Genomic DNA, 22,641 nt, shown 5'->3' on the forward strand with positions numbered 1-22,641 from the left:
TTTGGGACTTTTATGAAGTGCTTTTAAAAAGTATATATATTTCTCAGCCCATGTGTCTCAGGGGATTGAGCGTTGTCCCATGCACGAAGAGGTCGCAGGTTCAATTCCTGGTCAGGGCACATGCCCAGGTTGTGGGCTCCAGCCCCAGTGGGGCCTTATAGGAGGGAGCTGATGGATGTTTCTCTTTCATCGATGTTTCTATCTCTCTCTCCATCTCCCTTCCTCTCTCTCTAAAATCAATTAAAAACAAAAGAATGAAAAAAGTGGTACTCATATAAAAAAAAAAATTTATTTATCAAAACTGATTTTATTTAGAACAAAATACAGTGCCAGAAAGATTTTAGGTAATACAGGAATCAAGTCTGTGTGTTTTATATTTCTGTAAGAAATTAAGCTACTTTATGAAACACATTAAGGTAGATAAAGAAGGAATTTATTCAGTACAGCATATACTGAATACATGAGTATAAGATAATCCAAGTGTCGTGAGAAATGCAGAGACAAATGCATTCATTAATTCTGCCCAAAGGTATGGCATATTCTAGTACAGGTTACATTATAGTTTAGCAGATTTTGTAAGCCATGTGAATTACAGAATATTGAGTGAGGGAAGAAAAACCAAATTGTTTCATACAAATAATGGCATTATAGCTCTTTTTGTGTGTGTGATAAAAGGAAAAATTGTTAAAAGTTGTAAATTGCTGTAAGATAGTAAATGAATAAAATATCTGAATTCTAGCTTATTTAAAGAAATGTAGCTTTTTAATTTTTTTTTTTTTACTTCCAAATATGTATAAAAACTCAGATTATACCCTGGGGAATATCCATATGGCCATTCACCTCTTTTAGAGAATATATTTTAAAAAATGATTAGACCTAGCAAAATATATTGTTTGCAGCCCAGCCTGCGTGGCTCAGTGGTTGGGCATCAACCTATGAACCAGGAAGTCAAGGTTTGATTCACGGTCAGGGCACATGCCCGGGTTATGGGCTCCATCCCCAGTGTGGGGTGTGCAGGAAGCAACTGATCAGTGATTCTCTCTCATCATTGATATTTTTATCTCTCTCTCCCTTTCCCTTCCTCTCTGAAATCAATAAAAATATTAAAAAATATATATGTATATATAGTTTGCAAATACAGGAGCCATTTCTTTCAAGTGACTTTCAACATCCTCTAGTAACATTTAAATTTAATCTTAGATTTTATATTTAATAAAAATGCAAAGGTAAGTTTCAGCGGAACATATGGGAATAATCACAAATTGCGAATGAATAAGTTCCAGATTTTTAGTTTTTATTAAATACATAGTGAAATTCTGTCTCCTTTAAATTTATTTTTACCAGTTTGACAAATATGTTTGAACATATGTTATAAGTCCATTTTTTAAATATCCCAAATTAGCAGTATGGTGATAGAGTCCTTGATTCTTATCTACAGTGGACTTCACTGTGGAGTGATATGATGGGCCCATTTCATTGGGAAACCTCCAGTGTGGGTACCTTTAGGTCTTTTTCTTGGAGCCAATCAGAATCTCTAGAAAGACCCTTTTAATCTCTTGCCTAGAGCATTAAAGCCAGCTGGCCAGTATTCTGGGAGCTGAGTCAGGGAAGAGGCTGGAGTGCCAAAATGTTGAACATTTAAGAACATTAAGTAACACTTCCTATAATGCCCCTGTTTTCAGACTGTAGAATCTCAACTATCTGGTTTTCTTAGCCCAGCCGCCTTCTACAGAGGATAACCCTTTAGTATTCTGCTGGTGTGGAGGAGGGCCTCTGGTGTCCTAAAGACTTTCACCTGTGCCATTTGGGTTGTTTGTTTGTTTGTTTGTAATCCTGCCTGGAGGATATGTTTATTGATTACCTGAGAGAAAGAGGAAGGGAAAGAGTGAGAGAGAAACATCAATTGGTTGAGTCTCCTACACGCCCTGACCAGGGATCAGACCCCCAACCAAGGTATGTGCCCTGACTGGGATCCTTCAGAGAGATATAGAAATCCGATGTTATGGAGATAACATTAAATTTACATATTCCTAGTAGAAAATACTTCACTTTTAAGGAACCCACAGCTTTTTGGTGTATGGGGACAACCCTCCAGCCTACTGAGCCGCCCAGCTAGGGCACCGTCTGTTTTTCACCACACCTTCACTTCTACTTCCACAATTACTTGGTGCTGCCAGGTCCTGAGCCTTTTGAGGATTCTGCAGCCTGGCTCTCTTCTTTACTGTCCCTGCTAAGCTCCTCCCCCTACACCACCCAGGTGTGAACCCGCTTCTAGTGTTTAAGTCAGATAATCCTAGTTGATCTGATCTTTAGTGTTTTCTCTCATTCTTTGTTCTAATAGTTTTGTGCTGTTTTAAAAATTAATGTCATTTTTGAGGGGTTACTCTGTGAAGGGTATAGAGTTAAATGTGTATGTTCTGTTCTATCTCATAACATTTATCTTTGGATAACTTTACCTTTAGAACTTTAACTTAAGTTCTATTAGAAAACTTGAATAAATAATAGGATTAATATTATATGATAGCTTTGATATTTTTAAGGAAAATATTTTCATTTTCATTTCAAAATTTTTTACTCATACCTACTTGATTTTTGTGTGTTGTGACTTGATACGTATTAAGAATTATAACACCCTGTAGTGTTGTTTACTTAAGTATATTGTAAGGAATTTTAGTACAGGTGTGTTAACTAAATGAGGAAATTAGGTGAATAATCGTAGCTTAGAAATGTGGAAAATAGTGATTACCCAAAGCGTGAAGTATTTTCTATTAGGAATATGGAAATTTTATGTTACCCCCATAACATGGGCTCTCTATATCTCTCTGAAGCATAAAATAGTTTTGGTATCTTATAATGAACTAAAGAACTTTCTTCACTGTTTAGTTTTCATATAACTTATAAAAATGAATATTATATAAATATGTATAGTATATTCATTATATTGAACTCCAGGGGCGGAATCCTGCTTTAATGGCATTGGTAACCTCAAATTACACTATTAAACTCATATTTTAAAATTAAAATATTTTATATTCACAGAGCAGAAGTACTTACAATAGTATGTGTCCTCCTTGAAGCTATTAGCATGTTTATATATTTTATAATATCAAACTATTCTTTTATCACTACTCATTTAGTACTTTTGAGTTTTCTTTTATAATTCGTGATATCTTGAGTCTGTCTTCACTATTTCCAACAGTTAAACCAGTGAAGGATTATGAACAAACAGGAAGGAAGGAAGTTTGTGAGATAATTTGGATTGCCTAAATTTTTATTATTGTTGCTGCTTTTTATTCACTTTTTCCCTTCTTCAAAAATGTTTGGTTTTCAAATATATAGTTCCACTTATATAGAAAATAATTTTCCTTTTTCTAGTATATAAAATTATTTTCTCTCTACAGAGCTAGAAAATGAAGTAAATAACAATTAATTGAAAATATGTATAATAAATAAAAATTTACAAACATAGTAACAGTTAACAAAATAGAGATGACCTAATAAACTATATTCTAAAGCCAACTGTGCATATTTTCCCATTTGATTTTGTTTTTTAGTTGTTTTGTGCATATAGTATGAGGCATAGGAAGGTAACTATTTGGACATACAGTTCAGCAGAGGGAACAGCAGGGTTAACTATTGTCACTTTCTGGTTCAGCAGCAGCTTCAGTCATAGCCCTGATGTCAGTGAATTGCCCATCTTGTCATTCTTCAGTTAGGTTGCAGATAAAACCTAACTCACAGTACTTTGAGACAGCAAAAGTTAATTTCTTATATCACAGTCCAGAGTGGATTGGACAGACAGTTCTCTAAGGCAGATCACCTGTAAGCAGTAATTCAGGCATCCAGGATCCTTCCCTGATAAGGCTGTACTGTGGTGGAGTCCTTCTCTTTCAGCACCTGGGATGGAAGACAATGAACATGAGAAGGCACACTGCCTCTGAGCTGCATCAACACCCAGGCCATACATATCATTTCTACCTGCATTCATTGCTCAGAGCTAAATGTGGCCCCACCTAAGCCCCAGAAAGGCTGGGAAATTTGGTTTTCTTATAGGCCCAGGAAGAGGGAAGGTGGGGGGGAGGGGGTGGGAATAGATTAACTAAAGAATTTATATGCATATATGCATAACCCTTAGACAGTAGTGTGGGGAAGGCCTGAGGAGGGGGTGGGAGTGGGGTGGAGGAGGTCAGTGGGGGAAAGATGGGGGACATCTGTAATACTTTCAACAATAAAGATAAAAAAAGAGAGAGAGACTATGTTCAACTTAACATTGCTGCAGTCAGAAATGAAAAGTGAATCCCATGCTTGTTGCTTACTAGGTTCACCTCAAATTATAATTATTTGACCCCTCCCTCCCTCCCTCCCTTCCTTTCCTACTTGCTCTTACTTCATAAAATGAGTGGAAGATGGAAAAGTGATGGGTGACAATAGTAGATGATCAGTGGAGGCCTGGCTGGGACCAGACTGTTCATCCCCCACCCACAGTAATAAGTAGCCTCTTCCCTTTTCGGGTGTCAACAGAGGCTGAGAGGGGAACCTGAACTTCTAGGCAATGTCTGAGCAGCAAACTGGTCAGATCTCCAGAGAATTATGCTAAGTGAAAAACACCAACCCCAAAAGATTATGTGATTCAATTTATATAATTTTCCTGAAATGACAAAATTAAAGAGAGTAGAACAAAGTGGTTGTTGCCAGGATTTAAGAGAGGAGATGGGGGTTGGAGTGAGTGTGACCAGAAAAGGGCAGCAGGAGACATCCTCCTAGTATTGGAGTCGCTCTGTATCTTGACTGCATCAATATTAATATCTTGGTTGTATGTGCTTTTGTAAGATGTTACCATTGGGGGAAGCTGGGTTAAGAGCACATGGGATTGCTCTCTATTATTTCTACATGTGATCTATATCATAATAAAATAATTTTAATTAAGATATTTAAAAGTTATAAATCAAGCTTATAAATCTAAATAAAACATGTTTCATTCCCCTACTTGGACAGATATACTTGCATAACACTCTACTAGGCCAAGTTTGAATTTGTAATTCTCAGGTACCCTGGGGTCTGCACATGGTGCTGTGGGGAGAGTTGGCTCCTGGTCTTTAGCCTGTTCTCCTTTCTTCTTCTAATCCCTGCTCCCTCCTATACTCTGAGGGGTTGTCCTGTGAATACATGTTAAAGTCGTGGACTCCATGTCTAAGCTCCTCTACAAACAACTGTCCCTCAGGTCAAGGAGTGTGAAATGTGAATAAAATAAATAAGTAAAAAAAAATAATAGGGATTTTGTAGTAAGGATGAGCTATTTGGGAAAATAAATTACTCTTTTCATCTTTAGTATATTTGATTTTCATATTCTTGGTAGGACTGGAATACACAAGGTTACAAGTGAAGGGTCAGCAGATATATGAGGGAACCAGCAAATGAAGATGCTATGAGCAAAGGGAAACAATTAGAAGTGAATTCTGCTTGTCTGTTACTGGATTAAAGGATGCCTGCCTTTTTTGGCATATGGGTGTTTTTCTATATTTTACTGTAATTTCTGCATATTTTACCACCTGAATTTGATTTGATCTCTTTCCTTATTTTAGTTTATTGGAACCATTTCATATGTACATAAAACTATGCAGTGTGAATTTCAGTTTTAAAAAATGTAGCTTAAATATGTGAAATTATGTAGTGGATTTAGAAAGTAAAGCAGCTACAAAGTAACATTACCGAGTTCTGATATAGTTTACAATTTGTCTTTTATTTTAAAGGGATTCATTGTACTTTTAATTATTTTCATATTTTGAATCTTCTGTAGGTGATTTCTTTACCTTTCTTTATATTTCCCTTTCTTCAGATGTTTAGAAAATCATTGGTAAAGATGTTTGAAGATAAAGGGTTGGATTGCATCTTTTTAGAAACTAACATGAGCATGAAGAAACAGTATCATATGGTTTATGAATGCATTCCTCTCCCAAAGGAAGTGGGTGATATGGCTCCCATCTATTTTAAGGTATTTACAGATAGTCTTTACATGTGTACTTGTATTTTGCTACAGTGCAGTTTTATGAATACAGTTACCTTTATTTTGTATTTTTTCTCCAGTGTACTTAAATAAGATTTTATGTTATATAAAGTCATAAAGTAAATCACAAAAAATACTTTATAAATTTCTATGGAAAGAAATTTAGGATTTTGGCCTTGAAAACCATGCTTTTTTATAAGTGTGCATATAATATCAAATGATAATTTATAATTACCATTCTAATTTCTCATTTCTCAAATGAAAAATAGTTTTACCTTGAGTACTTCCAAGTCAAAATTATAGTCATAACTCTAGAAAACTTACCATTGAAATTCATGAGAGCCATAGACGGTTACATACAAATAGTACAAATAGCAATTGCTGAAGCAAGTTACTGCTGTTTTAGTATTTCATACTTCATTATGCTATTTATAAAGAGAAACTGATACCTTACTTTGACATACATTTTTGGATATATAGTAAATGACTACAGTTCTTAGTTAAGTGTTATAATATTCAAGAAACTTACTAAATAGCATGTGTTTGATGCTGACCTGAATACAGTATAGTTTAGTAGACTAATATAAATACATAAATGTAGAACCATACATGAAATAGTAACATGTGCAATAAAAAAAGAGATACTATTTTGTGAGATACTATTGGAAGACTTGCAAATGCAATGTTTAGACAGTATAGGATGGCAATGTAAATCCTATGTTTAAGAAAATCAGTTGAGAGATTATTGTACTGTTCTTCAGTGGGTTTTGTTTGTTTGTTTGTTGTTTTGTACTTCCTCCGCATAGTCCTGATTGATTGTGACTATAGGCATTGAGGTATGGGGCACACCATATGATCATTAAAGATGCATTTATTGGATTTGGCTTTAATTTTTTGTTGTTAATCCTCATCGAAGGATATTTTCCCATTGATTTTTAGGGAGAGTGGAAGAGAGAGGGAAAGAGAGAAACATAGATGTGAGAGAAACACATCGATTGGTTGCCTCCTGCATGAGCCCTGACCAGGGTCTGGGCTGGGGAGGAGCCTGCAACCAAGGTATGTGCCCTTGACTGGAATTGAACCCGGGACCCTTTGGTACACAGGCTGACCACTGAGCCAGACTGGTAGGGCAGATTTGGCTTAAATTTTATATAGAAGGTGCTACATTATAGTGCCAACACAAGTAACCCATGCCTTTTATTTTTTTAATGTATTTTTATTGATTTCAGAGGAAGGGAGAGGGAGAGAGAGATAGAAACATCAGTGATGAGAGAGAAACATTGAGTGGCTGCCTCCTGCACACCCCCCACTGAGGATGGAGCCTACAATCCACTGAGCCAAACCAGCTAGGGCAACCCATGCCTTTTAAATAGGGAACAGCAGTATATCTGATGTATTTAAATTGTGCTTATTTGAATGTTAATTTCATCATTAGAAGTTGCTTCATTAATTACAATCCTATATAATGAAAGGCTAATATGCAAATTGTCCCCTCAACTGTGAGTTCTAGCTGGAGTTCATCCAGGAGTTCGACCAGGGGGCGGGGCCAGCTGGCCAACTGCCCATGGCCCCTCCCCCCAGCCGGCCAGCCTGGCCTGATCCACCCTGGTTGGGGTAGGCCAGCCGGACCCCACCTGTGCATGAATTCATGCACTGGGCCTCTAGTACTGTATAAAAAAGAGATTATTTTATACTCATCACCCTAGCCTTTCTTTCTATTAACCATTTCTTTACCATAAATTTTAGTCTATTGCTTAGACTAGAAAGTATTATATTGCCATTTCTATGTTTTTCCCCCTGCATTTTTACTTCTTTGTTATATGGCCAGAAATAGTTTTAACTACTTGGTTGCTAGAAGGCATAGAAATTACTCTTTTCATATTTGGAAGAAGAACAATAAAAGGAAGTGTATGTATTTGTAGTAGATTTCTACGAATGGAGGAAGGAATTTATTCCTTTTATGTTCACAATTTTGTGCAATAGTAAATTGGTTGGTTGTATTAAAGATGGTTTTTTTCATGTAAAGTTAAGCTGAACTTAACTTCAGTACAAGAGTTAAGAATGAGAAAACTATCTCTTGATTAAAGATAGGACTTTTAAAAAAATCAAGAAGTTACAATTTTAAGTAACACAAATTAAAGCCTATCCACTCAAAATAATGACTTACCACGTATAATATACCCTGTGATTCATTTACTGTATTTGAGTTTTTTAAACTGTCTTATTGTATTTGCATATGTATTATTTTTTATTAACAAATGGCTGTTTCTTAGAAAGCCATAATGGAATCTGATGAGGAGTGGTCTATGAACAAGAAATTGATTGATCTGTCTTCCAAAGATATCAGAAAATCTGTAAGTATTTTTTTTCTAATATAAGAAATTACCCTAGTGTTAAAGATCTTCATTAATTTCCACATCTTATTTGAGAAAGGAACCGTTTGGCTGAGTGACCAAATGTGAAGTAACTGATTCTACAGGTGAAGAAGAAATTCTTTTCATTCTGCCTGATCTAGCAAATGCATATTTGTTCAGATGCTTATTGGAATGTTTATTCCTGCCCTTCCTGCCCTCTGCCATTGTAGTCAGCCATCAGACCCTGCCATGAGTGTTCCTGTCCTGGGCTTCTCGGCTACAGTGGGACAGTGGTGAGCGAGGCTTTCTTGTCACAGAAATAGAATGAGAGACATTTTCCTAGAGGCTCTATTTTGAATTTGGAACTCGTTTTTCGTTGTTGTTTTAAGTGATTTTTTTTTTAGAGAGAGAGAGAAAGAGAAAGAGAATCATTGATTTTGTTGTTCCACTTATTTATGCATTCATTGGTTACTTCTTGTGTGTGCCCTGACCTGGGATGGAATCTGTAACCTTGGCATATGGGGATGCCCTAACCACCTGAGCTACCCACTTGGACTCATTTCTTTTTTGTTGCTATTTTCTTATACAAAGGTTTCCTGTTATGTCCCTTTCAAGTAGTAGAGTTAGATTACAGGTTTATTATGGGGAGTTTCTCCACCATTTTTCATAGTTTAATACTGATTTACAGATCAACTTTTTAAAATTTTGATTTTGAGAATGCGCTTATTAAAGCTAGGGACAGTGAAACAAGGAAGGGCTTGAGATAGAAGAAGCAACAGGAGAGAGCCTAGGCTGGGCTGCTTTGGCTCACTGAGAAGTCAAAGAAATGGGGGCCTTGGAGACAAGCTGCTGCTGCCCAGTGCTCCCCTGGTTGCAAGTGGGGTCCCTAGAGTGTAGGAGATACACACGTGTGGGAGCAGAGGGGAAGGGAGGGCACTGGCGTGCTTCTGGGAGGGGGAGCACGCCCAGATCAACGTTTAGAGGTAAGGTTCACATAAGTTGAGTAATTTTTTAAAAAAACAAACATATTTTATTGCTTTTTTACAGAGAGGAAGAGAGAGGGATAGAGAATTAGAAACATTGATGAGAGAGAAACATCGATCAGCTGCCTCCTGCACACCCCCTACTGGGGATGTGCCTGCAACCAAGGTACATGCCCTTGATCGGAATCGAACCTGGGACCTTTCAGTCCGCAGGCCGACGCTCTATCCACTGAGCCAAACCGGTTAGGGCAAGTTGAGTAATTTTTTAATGACCTTTCTCTTTTCTAGAAATAGAAATGAAACGAAATAAAGATAGACTTGCGAATTCCATTTTGTTTTTCTATTAAAAATGTAATTTAGTCTACAGATGTTTATTGAGTGCCTCCTATTCACCAGGCACTATTTAGGTGCTTTTCATACATAATGGAACAAAACAGAGATGATCCCTGACTTGACGGAGCTTATATTTAGGGCAGGATTTGGGAACCTCAGGCTGTGTGCTAAATCAAGCCTGCCGCCTGATCGTGTGGAACACAGCTACACACATTTGTTTATGTATTATCTTTGGCAGGTTTCATGCCACAAGGGCAGAGTTGAGTGTTATGACAGAAACTGTGATCTGCAAAGCCTCAAATAGTTTATTTAAATGGAAACTTTTATAAGTTTCTTAAGTTTGCCGACCCTGTTCTAGTAGTAGATATTACTAGAATATTTTTCTCCCATTTCTTCTTTTTGAAAGCTGGACTCCTGGTACATGTGAATGATAGGATTCCTTACTACATTTATTATATCCCAGTCAGAATATTCAAATTTCATGCATTATCGAAGATAGTTTTAATTCAGAGGTAAAATATTCTCTACGATCTTTTTCTTTTCCCTTGCTAGTGAATTGAGCTAGACCAGTGGTCGGCAAACTCATTAGTCAGCAGAGCCAAATATCAATAGTACAACGATTGAAATTTCTTTTGAGAGCCAAATTTTTTAAACTTAAACTTCTTCTAATGCCACTTCTTCAAAATAGACTCGCCCAGGCCGTGGTATTTTGTGGAAGAGCCATACTTAAGGGGCCAAAGAGCCACATGTGGCTCGCGAGCCGCAGTTTGCCGACCACGGAGCTAGAAAGTATACTTAAAAACAATACATAAAGACTCTCCTAAATGTACCCAGAGGGTTTTAATATTTTAACTTAACCAATATGGAAAATAAGAAACAGATTCCCAATCCTTAGTAGTTGTATATTCAACTTTGAAGTGTTTCAAATATAGCATCAATTGCTTTTTCTAAGTCCTGCATAGTGCTGCATCTGAGAGTCACAGCAGGTGAGGAAGGAGCCAGATGAGTTTTTGAGGTCCATCTTAGCTTTAGGATTTAGCAATTATGTGACAGAATTGTGGAGAGAACTTGAGTATAATAATAATTCCAAAGCAGGTCAACAAGCTTTCCAGTATCATTTTAAAATGATGTAAGTGTTTTGAGCATGAAGTGAACAATCTTGAGTTATTTTGACATTATTTTTATTCTGGAAAAGAAACACAAAAAAACCCTCATTATATGTGTTTTAAGAGCTTTTTGTCCTTGGTAATTTTATAAAGTATTTGACCTCTCTTATTGGAGCTTTTATCCATTATTTGCCAACATATCCATGGCAAATAATGGATAATTATGTTTTTTTTTCATAGTAGATTCTTGGCTTTTAGTAGAGATTCACATATTTGTAATTCATTCTGATTCTTTGTTGATTTCTATTTTTCCTCGCTGTGTGAGTATAAGTTTCTCTTTGTATGTCCATCTTGTTTATTCTCTCTTGGGTCTTTTAATATCTTTGCAGTGTAGTGTGAAGTTTATGGAAATATACAAGGGAAACAGTTCTGAATGTTCATTGCAGAGGAGTTGACATGATATTAAATAACTTGTCAAGAAAAGTGGTCATTTTTATCCCAAGGCTATTTTATTGAGATTTCATATGAATTCTTTGTTAACTTTTAAATGTGACTTTTAAGGTATTTTTGTGAAAAACATCTAACACATTTAGGGACTGATTTTTTAAGGAAAATTGTAATTTACTCAGAGACCTTCAAGCTCAAGGACAATTATAAGAAGTTAGGAGTAATATCTGGAATATTAAAAGGAGAAAATTCAAATACTACTGTTTTTCTACCATAAATAAAATTGTTTTGCAATTGTAATTGTAAAAAAACAGGTAACTCTGTCAGTAATTTTCAAGAATGGTACCAAGGTTTTAACTTTTTTCTCTCTGGCTGGTTAAGGCAAGGAAAGATAAATGCTAAATGTGCATATATTTTGATCCTAGGGCCTTCCCATTGCCTGCTGACTAACAACTCCGGTAGTAAGGCTGTAGCTGTTCCTTCGGCAGCCTCAGCGAGCGCACAGAGGAGGAGCTGTGCAGCAGCTGTTCTTCGTTAAATGTAGTAGAGAGTTGGCTGTGCCATCTTGGCAGTTATGCTGTAGATTATTAGGATTTGGTGTGTTTATTAATTTCCGATTGCTGATGTGACAGATTACCACAAACTTAGTGGTTTAAAACAACACAGATTTATCTTAGAGTTTTGGAGGTCACAGTTAGAAGATGAGTTTCACTGGGCTGAAGTCAAGGTGTTCAGCAGGCCTGCATTCTTTCCAGAGGCTCCAGTGGAGAATCCATTCCTGTGCCTTTTCCAGTTTCTATAAGTCATATGCATGCCATGGTCTGTGGTCCCTTCTTTCATCTTTAAAGCCAGCAGTGTAGGACCTTCCAATCTTTCTGAGTCTCTCCCTCTTGTTTCTCTCTCAGAAGTACTATTGTGATTACATTGGGCCCACTGGATAACCTAGGATAATCTCCCCATTTCAAGATTCATAACTTATTTGCATCTGCAAAGTCCCTTTTGCCATATAAGGCAACATATTCATGGCACATAATGGATTAAATTATTGGCATATTTAGGGGGCCGTTATTCTGCCAAACACATTATAATCCAAACAAAAGGCATGGGCATTGTCATCACAAATTGCTTCCTGAAGTTCTCTCTCCCTCCAAATACTGTCCTTTAGTTGATGTATTTCTATAACATTGTTTTAGCCATTCAGATTCATGTTTCGCACATGATCTGCTTCAGGTAGCAAAAATATTTTAAGGGAGCCTTCCATCCTTTTTTCTTTAACCACCAGTTTTGCACAAAGTACTGTTGTTTGAGAAACAGAAAAGAAAGTACAATTTGAGTTATCTTGTCTGTGCCAGGCACTGGACCATGCACTTAATGTGCATTTTCCTTTTTGATCCTCCCAGCAAACCTCTGAGCTCTTCACAGTTCTCATGAGACTCAGAGATGCTGAATAACTTGCCTGTTATAAGAATCAGTACTGTGAGTAGAGCCATATCTGTATCTTTATTTTTTCTTAATATTCTAGTTCATATATGTTTATATTTTTAAAATGTGAAAATATAAAAGAACACAAAGTCATAAAACAGTAACCCATTTTTCTGCATATTTTGTAAAACTGAGTTGTTTTTACTTATACTTTTCCTATAACATGAAAAACTCTATTAGCCCTAATTTTAATTGCTTTGTATTATTTCAAGATGACCACTTTCTTTCCACTATACTGTACTATCTACCCTCAAGTTATCCATTCTTTATTTTTTAAAAATTTTATTATTTTTTATTTTTTAAATGTATTCTTTATTGTTGATACCTCCTATTTTCCTTCCCTTTGCCCCTCCTCTCAGCCCCTACCAACTCCCCAGGTCTTTACTATCCTATTGCTTGTGTCCATGGGCTATATATATATAAGTACTGGTATATAAGTTCTTTGGTTTATCTCTTCTTGTCCCCCCAACCCCACATCAAGGTATGTCAGTCTGTTCCATGCCTCACTGCTTGGGGTCTTATTTTGTTGGTCAGTACGTTAGATTCCACAAATACATGAGAACATGTGACATTTTTCTTTCTCAGTTTGGCCTATTTCACTTAGCATCGTATTTTCCAGGTCCATCCACGCTGTCTCAAAGGGTAAGAGATCCCTCTTTTTTATAGCTGCATAGTATTCCAGAGTATAAATGTACCACAGCTTTTTTATCCATTCATCTACTGATGGGCAGTTGTAAATAACTCTGCTATGAACATAGGGGTGCATATGTTCTTTCCAATTGGTGTTTTGGGGGTTTTAGGATATATTCACAGATGTGGGATCGCTGGGTAAAATGGAAGTTCCATTTTTAATATTTTGAGAAAACTCCATACTGTTTTCCAGAGTGGCTGCACCAGCAGTGAACTAGTGTTCCATTTTCTCCACATCCTCGCCAGCACTTGTTGTTTGTTGATTTTTTTGATGACAGCCATTCTGACAGGTGTGAGATGATATCTCATTGTGGTTTTAATTTGCATTTCTCTAATGATTAGTGACTTTGAGCAGTTTTTTATGTGTCTCCTGGCCATTTGTATGTCCTCTTTGGAGAAATATCTATTCAGGTATTCTGCCCATTTTTAATTGAATTGTTTGTCTTCTTTTTGTTGATTTGTATGAGTACTTTATGAATTTTGGATATTCACCCCTTATCAGATGTATTATTGGCAAATATGTTCTCCCATCCAGTGGGTTTCCTTTTCAATTTATGGTGGTTTCTTTTGCTGTGCAGAAGCTTTTTATTTTGACGTAGTCCCATTTGTTTATTTTCTCCTTAGTTTCCTTTGCCCTAGAAGATGTATCCATAAACATATTGCTACATAAGATGTCTGAGATTTTACTGCCTATGTTTTCTTCTAAGATTTTTATGGTTTCATGCCTTACGTTTAAATCTTTTATCCACCTTGCATTTATTCTTGTGTATGGTGTAAGTTGGTGGTCTAGTTTCATCTTTTTTCAAGTGTCTGTCCAGTTTTCTCAGCACCATTTGTTGAAGAGGCTGTCATTACTCCATTGTATGTTCTTGTCAAATATTAATTGACTGTAATGATGTGGGTCAATTTTTGGGGTCTCTGTTCTGATCCATTGGTCTATATGCCTGTTCTTGTGCCATTACCAGGCTGTTTTGGTTACATTGGCTTTGTAGAGCAGTTTGATATCCGGTATTGTGATCCCTCCTACTTCGTTCTTCTTTCTCAAGATTGCTGCAGCTATTCAGGGTCTTTTATGGTTCCATACACTTTTGGAGTATTTGTTCTAACTCTGTGAAGTATGCCATTGGCATTTTAATAGGAATTGCATTGAATCTGTAGATTGCTTTGGGTAGTATAGACATATTAATGATATTAATTTTTCCAGTCCATGAACATGGTATACATAGTTGCATTTTTTTTGTATCTTCCTCTATTTCTGTTTTCAATGTCCTATAGTTTTCCAAGTATAGGTCTTTTACCTCATTGGTTAAGTTTATTCCTAGATATCTTATTTTTCTTTTGTTGCAATGGTAAATGGGATTGCTAATTTTTTTTTATATTTTTATTTTTTAATATCTATATTTTTTATTGATTTCAGAGAGGAAAGGAGAGAGAGAGAGAGAGAGAGAGAGAGAGAGAGAGAGAGAGAGAGAGAGAGATATCAATGACGAGAGAGAGAATCATTGATTGGCTGCCTCCCGCACACCCCCTACTGGGGATTGAGTCTGCAACCTGGGCATGTGCCCTTTACTGGAATCGAACCCGGGACCCTTCAGTCCCCAGGCCGATGCTCTATCCACTGAGCCAAATTGGCTGGGACAATGGGGTTGCTGTTTTAGTTTCTCTTTCTGAGAGTTAATTATTGGTGTATAAAAATGCCATAGATTTGTGGATGTTGATTTTGTATCCTGCTACCTTGCTGAATTCATTTATTAAATCTAGTAGTTTCCTGGTGGAGACTTTAGGATTAACTATGTGCAATATCATGTCATCTGCAAATAATGACAGTTTTATTTCCTCCTTTCCAGTTTGGATGCCATTTTTCTCTTCTTTTTGTCTGATTGCTGTGGCTAGGACTTCAGTGCTATGTTGAATAAGAGTGGTGAAAGCGAGCATCCTTGTCTTGTGCCTATTCTTAAGGGAAATGCTTTTAGTTTTTGCCCATTGAGTATTATGATGGCTGTAAGTTTTTCATATATGACCTTTATTATGTTGAGATATGATCCCTCTATTCCCACTTTACTGAGAGTTTTTATCAGAAAAGGGTGCTGTATTCTGTCGAATATTTTTTCTGAATTTATTGATATGATCATGTGGTTTTTATCTTTCAGTTTGTTTATGTGATGTATCACATTTATTGATTTGTGAATATTGTACCCGCCTTGCATCCCTGGAATAAATCCCACTTGATCATGGTGTATGATCTTTTTAATATATTGCTGGGTCCGATTTGCTAATATTTTGTTAAAGATTTTAGCATCTTTGTTCATCAGGGATATTGGCGTGTAATTTCTTTTCTTTGTAGTGTCTTTATCTGGTTTGGAATTAGGATAATGCTGGCCTCATAAAAAGAGCTTGGAAGTGTTCCTTCCGCTTGAATTTTTTGGAATAGTTTGAGGAGGATAGGTGTTAGTTGTTTTTGAATGTTTGGTAAAATTTATCTGTAAATCCATCCAGTCCAGGACTTTTGTTTGCTGGAAGTTTTTTAATTACTGCTTCAATTTCATCAGCTGTTATTGGCCTATTCAGGTTTTCTGATTTTTTCCTGATTGAGTTTGGAAGATTGTATGTTTCTAGGAATTTGTCCATTTCACCCAGATTGTTCAGTTTGTTTGCACACAATCCTTTGTATTTCTGTGGTGTCTGTTGTTATATCACCTCTTTCATCTCTATTTATATTTATTTGTTTCTTGATGAGTCTGGCTAAAGGTTCATCAATCTTGTTTTATCTTTTCAAAGAACCAACTCTTGTATTTGCTGATCTTTTGTACTGTTTTCTTAGTCTCTATGTCATTTATTTCTGTTCTGATCTTTATTATTTCCTTCCTTCCACTTCCTCTGGGCTCTTCTTGCTGTTCTCTTTCTAGTTCATTTAGTTGTAGGGTTAGATAGTTTAGTAGTCCTTTTTCTTGTTTCTTGAGGTAGGCCCAAAGTGCTATGAACTTTCCTCTCAGGACTGCTTTCGCCATGTCCCATAGGTTTTAGGTGGTTGTGTGTTCATTTTCACTTGTTTCCAGGAAGTGTTATATTTCTTGCTTGATCTCATTGGTAACCCATTCATTGTTTAATAACATGCTATTAGCCTGCATGTGTTTGAATGTTTTTGAGTGTTTTTATTTTAGTTGATTTCTCAGTTCATATCATTGTGATCTGATAAGATTCTTGGTATTATATCCATCTTCTTGAATTTGTATAGACTTGTTTTGTGCCCTTATATGTGGTCTATCTTTGAGAATGTTCCATGTGCACTTGAGAAGAATTTATATTCTATTGCTTTGGTGTGGCATGTTCTGTAAATATCACTTAGATCCATGTGATCTAGTGTCATTTAAGGTCTCTGTTTCCTTGTTAATTTTTTGTCTGGAAGACTTATCCAGTGATGTCAGTGGAGTGTTCAAGTCCCCCATTATGACTGTATTGCTGTTAATCTCTCCTTTAAGGTCCATCAAGAGTTGTTTAATGTACTGGGGTGCTCCTATATTGAATGCATATATGTTTACAAGGGTTATATTTTCTTGTTGAATCATTACCTTTAGTATTATGAAGTGGCCTTCTTTGTCTCTTATGATGGTCTTCATTTTGAAGTCTTATTTTGTCAGGTACGAGTATTGCTACCCCAGCTTTTTTTTTCATTTTCATTTGCCTGGGAAATTTTTTCCCCATCCCTTCACTCTCATCCTGTATGAGTATTTTGTTTTGAGGTGGGTCTCTTGTGAACAGCATATATTTATGACATGTTTTCGTATCCATTCAGCTATTCTATGTCTTTTGATTAGAGCATTTAATCCATTTCCATTTAAGATTATTATTGGTAGGTACTTATTTATTGTCATTTTAATTCTATATGCCTATGTTTCTCTCTATGTATTTCTTCTTCTCATTACAGCAGTTCCTTTAGCATTTCTTGCAGTACTGGTTTGGTAGTAATAAACTCCTTTAACTTTTTTTTTTTTTGCCTTGGAAGCTCTTTATTTCACCATCTATTTTGAATGATAGCCTTGTTGGATATAGTAACCTTGGTTTCAGAATCTTGCTTTTCATTACCTTGAACCCTTCATGCCATTCCCTTCTGGCTTGTAGAGTTTATGATAAAAATAAGCTGTCAGCCTTATGGGAGCTCCTTTGTAGGTAACAATTGCTTTTCAGTTGCTTCCTCTAAGATTCTCTCTTTGTCTTTAATTTTTGGCATTTTAATTATGATGTGTCTGGGTGTGGGCTTGTTTGGGTTCTCCTTGCTTGGGACTCTCTGTGCCTTCTGTACTTGTGTGACTTTTTTCTTCACCAGGTTAGGGAAGTTTTCTATCATTATTTCTTCAAACAAGTTCTCTATCCCTTGCTCATTTTCTTCACCTTCTGAAAATCCTATGATGTGAGTATTGTTACATTTCACATTGTCCCACAACTCCCTTAAACTGTCCTGTTTTTCTTTTTGTTTCTCTGATTGATTTTTTTTTTACCCTGTCTTCTAATTCACCGATTTATCTGATCCTAGGCTTCCCCTAATTTTCTGCTTGTTCTTTCCATTGTGTTCTTTATTAGTGCTATGCCATTCTTCATTTCTGATTGGTGTTTTTTCATAGTTTCTGTATCTTTTCTCATGCAATTGTGCATCCTTGCAATCATTATTCTGAACTCTATATCCTGATAATTGTTGGATGTCCATTTTATTTAGCTCTTCTTCTGGAGAATTCTCTTGTTCTTTCATTTGGGGCTTGTTTTTGTGTGTGTGTGGTTTTTTTTGTTGTTGTTGTTTTTTTAATCTCTCTCCTCATTTAGGCTGCCTGTTTGGGTTTGTGTCTGTATATTAGGTAGAGCTGCTATGACCCTCAATCTCTAGCGCAGGACAATGTCAGACACTGTTGGTGACTGGCTCTGGGCACCCTGTTCGGAGCTATCAGCAATGCACTGCTTGTGGCTTCCTCTGCTGGTGCTCACTGCCTTTGAAAAGGACCAAGATGTGCGCCAAGGTCTGCTTTCCCTAGCTCCAGGCTATGAATTAGATCAGGCAAGGACTAAAAACCACCAGAGACCCACTTCTGCCTACAGTCTGATGTTATTCAGTCTCAATTAGCCTCAGACTATCAATCACAGCAAGATGTAGGGTGGGGTGAGAGGTTTTCCAACAGAGTGGGGTAGTTTCTGCCCCCACAGGCAAAAGCTGCCTGGATAATAAACATTTACCTGAGAAAGATGTCCTCCACAGCTTGAGGGAATGGCTCAACACAGAAAATCGGGGTGGCTGCCTTCCGATCTCTAAACCCAGGGTCCCCAACCTTAGAACTTCCTCACACAGCTCTAGTTCACTCTGCCCTCTCTTTGTCAGAGCCCAAAGTGAGTGGCTGTACATGAAAATGTGCATTGGCCCTTTAAGAGGGTTCCTGCATTTCCAGCTGTCTCTCCCTGGCAGGAAGCAACCCTGCTGCTTTTCATAGCTGGATATTATGTGGTTACCTTTCTCATTTCTGGTGCCCTCTGCTGGGTGGCCCTAGTTCTCAGTGGGACCCCCCTGAGCTGAGATATCCCTCCAGAATTTCATCTGCTGCCTGTGGGAGCCCGGCCAGCCCTTTCGCGCCTCCACCCTTCCTGCAGCCACTATGGGATCTCCACTTTCCGACCTTGGTTATCAGGATTCTCTCTAGCCAGTCTTCAGTTGATTATTCAGGATGGTTTTCCTGTATTTTAGTTGTATTCCAGTTTGGTCCTGGGAGAGTGTCATTGTAGTTTCCACTTACTCTGCTGCCATTTTGGATTCCTAAAAATAATTGGTTTTGATGAAATTGTTGGATTATGAAGAGCTATCTGGCTTAAAGGCTACCAAATGAAATGTGTTTCTTAGAGTGTTAGGTCAATGCCGCAGTATTTCTAGATTAGAAATTCAACCTTTTTTTTTTTTTTAACTTTTCTTGAGGGACACTTATTTACTGACATGCCAGATAGCAAAAAGAGGGATTAAGCATGACTTCCTGATTTCGTGTTGTATTTACATCTGATTTATTTAGGTGCCTAAAGGCTTACCTTACTTCTCTGTGGATTTTGGTCTCCAAGGAGGATTTGCTCATGTCATTGAAGATCAACACAAATTCCCTCATTACTTTGGAAAGGTATGCTCACAAATTTAATAACATTCGAGTATTCAGCCATTTAGTAGCACTTTTCTTTTGAAGGGAAGTCAAAACTTTAGTCACAGTATACAGTGAGGTTGGTGAGTACTGTTGCACCCAGTTTTAGAGGGACAGCCTAGCACCTATTAATAACATTAACCCAGAATATTTGTTACAGCCAGGAATGTCGCTTTGGAACCAAAGATTTGTTGGTAGTGTTAACAATGACTGTAGTGTTTTCCTATGGAATCAGCCAGCCTTGTGCTGAGAATGGTAGTTGCTAACATTTACTGAGGGTTTACACTGACACAGGTGTTGTTCTGAGCACTCATTTAATTCTCACAATAACATTATTATATAGATATTGTTATTACTTTCATTTTACAGATGAAGAAACTGAGCTTTAGAAAGGTTATATAACTTGCCCAACATAATTTGCTAATAAATGGCAGAACCAGGGGTACATGCACTCATGATTGAACTAGAGAGCAAATGGTCTCACCTTTTCATTTATAAGTAAGCACTGTATATTTCAAGAATCATACATTTTATAGATAGTTTCTGGGAAGATATTGGAGTGTAGATCTTCTATGGCCAGTAGGTTCTTTTCATTACTACAGATTGCCTTCTAGGGGTATAGTCTTCCCATGTGTCTGCTGAGATTCTGGGTGGTGGGTAAGCCTGCGTCAGGGATTAGAATAAAATTAACATAACCATTTAGGCAGTCTGAAGAAGTCCAGGCAATAATAGCTCCACAAGTGACCTTTCACTGTAGGGTAGCTCCACCTTTCCTCTCAGATCGTCCTCTAATGAGAGGAGCCTTGATGAATTCCCAGGGTTCCCTGTGCTCCCTCCCCACTTCATCTCCTATCAAAGACCATCTTCTATAATGAAGAAGGGACATGTCAAGAGGAATCTCAACCCACAAGGTTTGGATTAGAAACTTTTTATGCTGCTGTCCTTAAAGGATTAACCAGGGTCCCACAATCACATGCATCTTTGAACTGTTGAGATATATTACAGAAACTTGTTTGAGAATTTTCACAATATTTTTTTCCAGAGTTAACTAGAAAGAAATTTGTTTTCATTGTTCTGAAACATTCTGTTGTTACTCAGTAATGACAGAATTTTGTCATTGAACATGACAAAATTTACTTTTTTTAAACTTCATTCTAGTGAAATTGAAGTAAATTATCATTTATTTTATTTTTTTATAAATGCTTAGATTTTTATTTTTTCCATCACCAATTATTCCCTCTATGCCTTCTTCTACCTTCCCCTTCCCTCCCTCCCCCCTGCTGCAATTGGTTTATAAATATACTGGGTAGCAGAGAGAACATTAGCCTGAGATTCAACTGCAGTTGAACAACCAAGTTAATAATTATTAGATGTTGATTAGTTTTTCAAACCAGAGCAGCTAATAAGGATCAAATAAATTAAATTTCACTTTCTTTTCCTCCTTTTGCTGCTGTCTGGTAAATGTGCTAACAGGCCACAAAATGGACAACTTGCTTGACAGGGAGACTCCTAAGATTCCAGGGTTTGCATAGTTAAAACTAATTGAAAACCAGATTTTTTTTAGCTTGAAACTAATCTTTATGTAAAACTTGGACACTTTCACAGAAACTACTTAATGCTATATTTATTAGCAGAATAAACAAGTCGTCTCATTCCTGTTTTCATTATTTATACATACACGTGTCTGTATTTTTCTCATTGTTTAAAAGGAAATCATTGGTGGGATGCTGGATATAGAGCCTCGACTTTGGAGGAAAGGCGTCCGAGAAAGCTTTGAGGATCAGAGGAAGAAAGCACTGCAATTTGCTCAGTGGTGGAAACCATTTGACTTCACCAAAAGTAAAAAATGTTGAATCAGACCTTCCAGGGTTTATTTCCTCTTCAGATTCCTTTCCGTTTTATTTCCGTTGTACCTAATAGACAGCTGACCCTCACGTCCCAGGGGAGTCGTGCTCTGGGTCTCTGACCACCGTGCATCACTGGATCGTGTCGTGTCCTCACACCTGCTCCTGTGGACTTCATGGCAGTAACCCAGCGTGAGGCCAGCTGTGTCGGGTGACCTGCTCCCGTTCCTGTTCTGTGCCTACGTCTTGGTGTTGAACTATTCCATGAATATATGGAAAGACTTTTCTGAAGGATTAGCCAGGAAGCATAACAAACCATTGGTTCAGAAGGAATTGGGTCAATGTCAAGGTTAAGTCTATTGATTGACTTCTTTTGCACTTTTTAAATTAAGAGTTGGCATATTCAGTAATAATTGAAATTTCTTTTCATAGCATTTTATAGAAGATCTCTTAATTTTCTACCAGTAGCATATGTATCACTGCTATTCTTTTTATTAAAGGAAAAAGAATATTCCAAATGTAATAAAGAATTAAATGAATTATGGCATGTTCATAATTTGTTTTTATTTCTAGAATTTTTAAATATAGTGTCTTTGAATTTTGGTGAGTTTAAAAGTAATTGTTCTAAGTAACACAATTTACCGTTTTTTGGGATTTGTATGAAAGTTAAAAATTGCAGCCAAATAATTGTTTTTGTGTTGTGTTGGTTACTACAAACCTTAAGTAATGAGAGCATGCTAAATGTCAGGAGCACAGTCCCTCTTCCCCCACTTGATCTAAGGCTCTTCATTTTCCTTTGTTCTTATACTTGGTGTCAAGAGAAAACTATATGCTGATAAAATATGGCCATGGTGTAAAAGGTCTACTTTTTTTAATATGGAAGATATTTTTGTAGTAAATCCTTCTTGGAAGATGTTGGTTTTTTGGTGCTGAATTTGGACATTTTGTCATGAAATGTCAAATACCTAGGATTAGTGTGACATGTACTCTAGATTAACTCATAATTCTACATAGCTGTTTTAATTATTATTACATAGTTATTTTTAATATTGACATGTTATTTCATTAATGTGTTACAGAAGAGAAATGTTTATGTCCTATCTCTAGTTCTTAAATTTCACAATAAGTTAAAGTTTAATGGATTCAGTTTCTTAATATTTGCAATTTAAATATGTTTATGAAATAGATACTTGATAGTATTTTATTTATTGCAGTTTCAAACTTCAGGCTTTGCTGCAAT

At 36.7% G+C, this 22,641-nt stretch overlaps 1 protein-coding gene across 2 annotated transcripts in view; it reads left to right on the forward strand.

Annotated features, from left to right (window-relative positions):
- CWF19L2 (CWF19 like cell cycle control factor 2) overlaps positions 1-22,382 on the forward strand; it is a 94,788-nt gene extending 72,406 nt beyond the window's left edge. For both annotated transcript variants that reach the window (XM_079787348.1, XM_079787349.1), the window contains 4 exons: positions 5,837-5,992; positions 8,278-8,358; positions 19,438-19,539; positions 21,267-22,382. In XM_079787348.1, coding sequence (XP_079643474.1) covers positions 5,837-5,992; positions 8,278-8,358; positions 19,438-19,539; positions 21,267-21,410 — 483 coding nt within the window. In that variant the 3' untranslated portion in view covers positions 21,411-22,382. The remainder of the gene's footprint in view (positions 1-5,836; positions 5,993-8,277; positions 8,359-19,437; positions 19,540-21,266) is intronic.
- Positions 22,383-22,641: the final 259 nt, after the last annotated feature.

The sequence above is a fragment of the Cnephaeus nilssonii genome (genome assembly GCF_951640355.1).
Source record: "Cnephaeus nilssonii genome assembly, chromosome: 13".
In the NCBI taxonomy this organism is placed as follows: Eukaryota; Metazoa; Chordata; class Mammalia; order Chiroptera; family Vespertilionidae; genus Cnephaeus; species Cnephaeus nilssonii.